General features: G+C 46.9%; 1 protein-coding gene across 1 annotated transcript in view; it reads left to right on the forward strand.

The window, feature by feature from the left end:
• LIPC (lipase C, hepatic type) overlaps positions 1 to 1,720 on the forward strand; it is a gene marked incomplete at its 3' end in the record, with an annotated part of 190,570 nt that extends 188,850 nt beyond the window's left edge. Inside the window, exon 9 of the mRNA XM_082253487.1 lies at positions 1,656 to 1,720. Coding sequence (XP_082109613.1) covers positions 1,656 to 1,720 — 65 coding nt within the window. The remainder of the gene's footprint in view (positions 1 to 1,655) is intronic.
• Positions 1,721 to 6,000: the final 4,280 nt, after the last annotated feature.

Below are 6,000 nucleotides of genomic sequence, written 5' to 3' on the forward strand. Positions count from 1 at the left end.
CCACAAAAATGAACCACTGATTCACACTGAACCACTGACCACTGACCACAGAACCCATGTGCATGAGCCCCAAGACCTCATTCACACACACAGGGATGTATTTATCAACTCCGTTTCATATTTTAGATTTAGCAGGAGCTCTGTTGTATTTGTTATTCTGCTAATAATGATTTTATTGTATTTTTATCGAAATATAGCTTTAACCACTTAAGCCTGGGAAGATTTTACCCCCTTCCTGATCAGGGCCTATTTTGCGATTTGGCACTGCGTGACTTTAACGGACAATTGCGTGGTCGTGTACCTAAACTAATTTGACATCCTTTTTTCCCACAAACAGAGCTTTCTTTTGGTGGTATTTGATCACCTGTGCGATTTTTGGTCATGCGCTATAAACAAAAAAAGAGCGTCAATTTTGCAAAAATAGCAATATTTTTCACATTTTTGTATATGAAAAATCAAAATTTTTTAACATTTTCGGCCAATTTGTTTTATGCTACATATGTTTGGTAAAAAAAACGCAAAAAAATCGGAAAAAGCGCATTTTGATTGGTTTGCGCAAAAGTTATCGCGTTTACTAACAAATGGAAAGATTTGTGTCACTTTTGTTGTTTTTTTTTTTTAAGGCGCAATGGCGGCGATCTGCAATTTTTTTAGCGGTACTGCGACATTGCGGCGGACAGATCGGACCCTTGACTGACATTTTTTGGGGTTTCCAGTGACATTTCTACAGTAATCAGTGCTATACATATGCACTGTTACTGTAAAATTACACTGGCAGTGAAGGGGTTAACTTTTTTGAGAGGGAGGGGTGGTGTGTGTCCCTAGGGGCGTGATTCTAACTGTGATTGGCTGTGGCTTGAGCTGTAGGAACAGTGATCAACGGTCCTACATAGTAGAACCGTATGATCACTGTTTCTACACAGGGGAGAATGACAGGCGGCTTGTTTACACTAGCCGCCTGCCTTTCTCCCTCTGCAGCGACGATCGCCGAGTGACCGGCGGACATCGGGTCCGCCGGTCACATGCGCGGGGGGGGGGGTCCGTGACCACGCGGGAGCGCGCCTCCGGGGGCGCGCGCTCGCTCCCTAGACCCTCACAGGCTAGCGACGTAGATCTACGTCACTTTGCCTGTGAGGGGCTGACTGCCGACGTAAATAGTCGTGCAGCAGTCGGCAAGTGGTTAATATTTTCTTGGGGGGGTCCCTGTTAGGTAGTCTGTACGGGGCCCTGCAATTTCTATCAGCAGCCCTGCAAACAACTGCAGATTTACATAATTTAACATGTTTACTTTTGGGAAATGTAGAGGGGTGGAAAAACCATGGGGATATACCATGATTTGTATTCTTTTGGATATGGATATAGTGTTGATATGCTGTGTAACCAATGCCACCAAATAGTTTAGGTATAGTTATGAGAGAGTGGCATGTGCGAGCATGCTTATTATGCCCTATAAACAACGTATAAAGGAGACGTATGTTTGTGGTTTATGGATAAGAAGCACCTGGATAAAATAAAGAAGCTGTAGCAGAGTAGACATTGTGAAGACATTGGTTCTCCCAAACAAGGTAGAAATCAACGATTGTCATTTGCAAATATCAGCCTGTATTTTGGATGGTAGAAAATTGTCTCATATAGTTTTATATTGTCTCATAAAGTTGCAAAGGGTCTAGGGCAATTTGATTTTGATTACCAGATATTGAAACTAGTGTGTGCCTATTGAAACTGATAGTCCTCCCTTTGCTTACGCACTCTTTAGCCAGGTGTTTGGCTAGAGACAGAGAGCGATTAAGGACATTGTGCTGCAATGCTCTCTGTGCTTCAGCTGAATGGACTTCAGCATGTATGCATGCATTTGCTGCATCAAAACAAACAAGTGTAAATATGCTTTAAAATCTACATAGAAATTGTTAGCACCGTGAAAACAACAAAATCTTAATACAGAGAGGCACATTGAAGATACAGTTTTCTGTATCTGAACTCCATCCATTTTCTTCCCATGTTCCTGTTTCAATAAATAAAGCAAAGTCCTCCAGAAAAGGCTTAATGCAATTAGTCAGTGTATGCTCAGTGGGAACAGCTCTGGAATAATATTGCTAACTACTTAACAAATTATGATCGGGAAACTTGTACTTTTTATTTGTTGTCTGAAGATACTTCTTGCTGGACATCAAAAACATCTGCCTTTATGCAACATATTTTTATCATCTTGTAAATACTATAGATAATATTTCACATGTTCAGGACAAAGGGTGGTAGAGCGCCAGCTGTCTTGTGTGCCTCCAAAAACAAATTATTGGCTGAAATGTTAATATTCAAAGGGAATTTCACCATATGCTCTAGTAAATATATTTCAGACTTTGTCATTTCAGCAGCCAATGAACTCAGATAGGACTTATCGAGTGTGGATGTTGACTCTACATAGCAATGAGATATTGAATCAGTGGACACTTGATAGAGACAAATAGCATCGCTGAAATGCCATTTTGTTTCTTATGCCCCATACACACGTGCAGATTATCTGCAGACTTTTGTCTGCAGACTTACCAAAACCATATAATATGAGGTCAACCCTAAACACTTTCAATTTGTATGCAATCCGGCAGGCCCTTGCACTACATAGAAAAGGTAAGTCTGCAGACAAAAGTCTGCAGATAATCTGCACGTGTGTATGGGGCATAACTTACAATGATTAATTTGTTTTATAAATACTCTTTTTAGTAGCTGAGATCAGTTATGCATACAATACAAGAAAAATAAGAACTAGGCTCTTCTAGCTTCATTGTATTTCAAGGAGGCCCTTGCAATTCTCCCTTTTTATTTTAATCTATTTGGATTCACATTGACATAAATTATTCCTGTTCCGCTTCACAATATATTGGTAGGTGTTTGAAAAGTAGGCTATAGGCTTTTCTTCAGTAAGGAGAAAACTATAGAGCCTTTTTAAAGCAGAAGGTATTTTAAGGTCTCACTTCCATCACAGATTCAAAATAAATAAGAGATGTATTCCTCATTTTAGGTTAGAGGGCACAGCCATGTAAATAAATCCTTTATACACTTTTGTGGCCATCCAGAACCGCTGATTTATAACATTGCGGTAGATAGATCATAATTAGGGTTGAGCGAACACCTAGATGTCCGTGTTCGACGGGTTCGGCCGAACTTTAAAAAAAAGTCCGGGTCCGTGTCCCGGACTTTTACCGAACTTTTCCCGGACACCGAACCCCATTGAAGTCAATGGGGACCCGAACTTTAAGGCACTAAAATGGCTCTAAAACACCAAAGGAAAGGGCTAGAGTGCTGCAAATGGCAGCAAAACGTAATTAAGAGCATGGCAAGTGCTCTGCAAACAAATGTGGATAGGGAAATAACTTAAAACAACAAAAAAAAAACAGAAAAATAAAACAATGTTCTTCTTCATCTCTGAAGGACGAGGCCCATATGGAGTAGGAGGGAGGTTGAGGTGGTGGTGGATGTGGCGGTGACATAGGCGTGCGCACAGGGTGTGCTGGGTGTGCCTGGGCACACCCTAATCACCTAGGGCACATAGCATTGCCAGTGAGGAGATGGGAAAGATCTCCCTGGGACCTGCTCTGCTCTATTTCTCCTTGCCTACAGGTACATGGCCCCGATACATTACTCTCCCTGCTGGCAAACACATGCATGTGTATTTCAACTTTGGGGTGCACACCTTAATGCAATAGGCTGCGCACACCTATGGGCGGTGTAGGTGGAAGCGGCGGTGGAGGAGGACCAGGGCCGGATTAACAGCATCATGGGCTTGGTGCTGAGGATTTTGAAGGGCCTTAAGGGCCGTGCCTTGCCATGCACCCAGAGGAGGAAGGGTGCAGCCATGCATGCCTAATTCAACATGGGATGCTGTCTCTGAAGCCCATAAACACATCCATGCATCGCCAACTGTCCCTCCTTGTCCGGCCTTCACGCTGTGTGGGGAGGTTCTGAGGGTGCTGCCTGGGGAAGCGAGCATAGAAGCCAGACTTCTGTGTTTACAAGTGACAGAAGAGCGGTAACAGTGAATATGGCCAACCCGGGGCCTATATAAAAGGTAGGGGCCTGGAGCTGCAGCTCCAATAGCCCCTACATTAATCTGGCCCTGAGGAGGAGGACGAGGTAGCCAACACTGCTTCTTTTCAAAAATTTTAAATGAGGGTACACCCCAAAAGAGTGAGAAAGAGCAAAAATGGAACAATGGGTGGGTAAGGTCGGTATCCATTGCTATTCTGCATAAGGTACGGAAAAGTCCCGTGGGATCCATGCCTGGTTCATTTTAATGAACGTGAGCTTGTCCACATTGTCTCTGGACAGGCGGCTGCGCTTGTCTGTTATAACGCCCCCAGCCGTGCTAAATACCCGTTCAGATAATACACTGGCTGCAGGGCACGCCAGCACCTCCAAGGCGTAAAGGGCAAGCTCAGGCCATGTGCCCAATTTGGAGACCCAGAAGTTGAAGGGGGCAGACCCGTCATTCACTACATGTAGGCGTGTGCACACATACTGCTCCACCATGTTGGTAAAATGCTGCCTCCTGCTAAGACGTTCCATCTGAGCTGCTGGTGCTGCTGTTTGTTGTGGCGTGCTGACAAAGCTTTTCCACATTTCGGCCATGCTAACCCTGCCTTCTGAGGTGCTGGCGGTGCCCTGGTTGCGTTGGCGACCTCCTCCTCCTCCTCCTCTGCCTTGTGCTTCCACTGTGGCCCCGCTGTCAGATGGGAATGCCAGCAGCATGGCGTCTACCAGCGTGCGCTTGTACTCGCGCATCTTGCGATCGCGCTCCAGTGAGTGAATTAAGGACGGTACGTTGTCCTTGTAACGGGGATCCAGCAGCGTGGCCACCCAGTAATCAGCACAAGTTAGAATGTGGGCAACTCGGCGGTCGTTGTGGAGACACTGCAGCATGTAATCGCTCATGTGTGCCAGGCTGCCCAGAGGCGACGAAAGGCTGTCCTCTGTGGGAGGTGTATCGTCCGTGTCCTCTGTATCCCCCCAGCCACGCACCAGTGATGGCCATGAGCTGGCCTGGGTGCCACCCTGCTGTGAACATGGTTCCATCTCCTCCTCCAGCTCCTCCTTCTCCTCATCCTCCTCATCCTCCAGAACTGTGCCCCTGCTGGACAATTGCGTCCCTGGCGTTTGCGTGTGCAGGAACCCACCCTCGGAGCCCCTTGCGAATGACTGCCCTGAAAGCCTTGGAAATGTTACCTCTTCATCCTCCTCCTCCTCCTCATCCTGTGCCACATCCTCTTCCATCATCGCCCGAATTGTTTTTTCAAGGAGGCATAGAAGTGGGATAGTTAAGCTGAGAACGGCGTCATTGCCACTGGCCATGTTGGTGGAGTACTCAAAACAGCGCAACAAGGCACACAGGTCTCGCATGGAGGCCCAGTTATTGGTGGTGAAGTGGTGCTGTTCCGCAGAGCGACTCACGCGTGCGTGCTGCAGCTGAAACTCCACTATGGCCTGCTGCTGCTCGCACAGTCTTTCCAGCATGTGCAAGGTGGAGTTCCACCTTGTGGGCACGTCACATACGAGGCGGTGAGCGGGAAGGCCGAAGTTACGCTGCAGCGCTGCCAGGCGAGCAGCAGCAGGGTGAGAACGCCGAAAGTGCGCACAAACGGCCCGCACTTTCTGCAGCAGCTCTGACATATCGGGGTAGTTTTTAAGGAACCTCTGCACCACCAAATTCAGCACATGCGCCAGGCAAGGGATGTGCGTCAAACCGGCTAGGCCCAGAGCTGCTATGAGATTTCGCCCGTTATCACACACCACCAGGCCGGGCTTGAGGCTCGCTGGCAGCAACCACTCATTTGTCTGCTGTTCCATGCTCCTCCACAACTCCTGCGCGGTGTGTGGTTTGTCCCCTGTAAGGGATTAGCTCGGTGGCGGGTGTGGATGACCCCTTGGGGGGTGCGTTTTCCCAGAGAGGTAGCCGACAAGTGCTTGCAAACAAACAGTGTGGTTTATTAAATGGTGTTTTCTTCACCA

Source organism: Pelophylax lessonae (assembly GCF_965119305.1).
Source record: "Pelophylax lessonae genome assembly, chromosome: 4".
Lineage (NCBI taxonomy): Eukaryota > Metazoa > Chordata > Amphibia > Anura > Ranidae > Pelophylax > Pelophylax lessonae.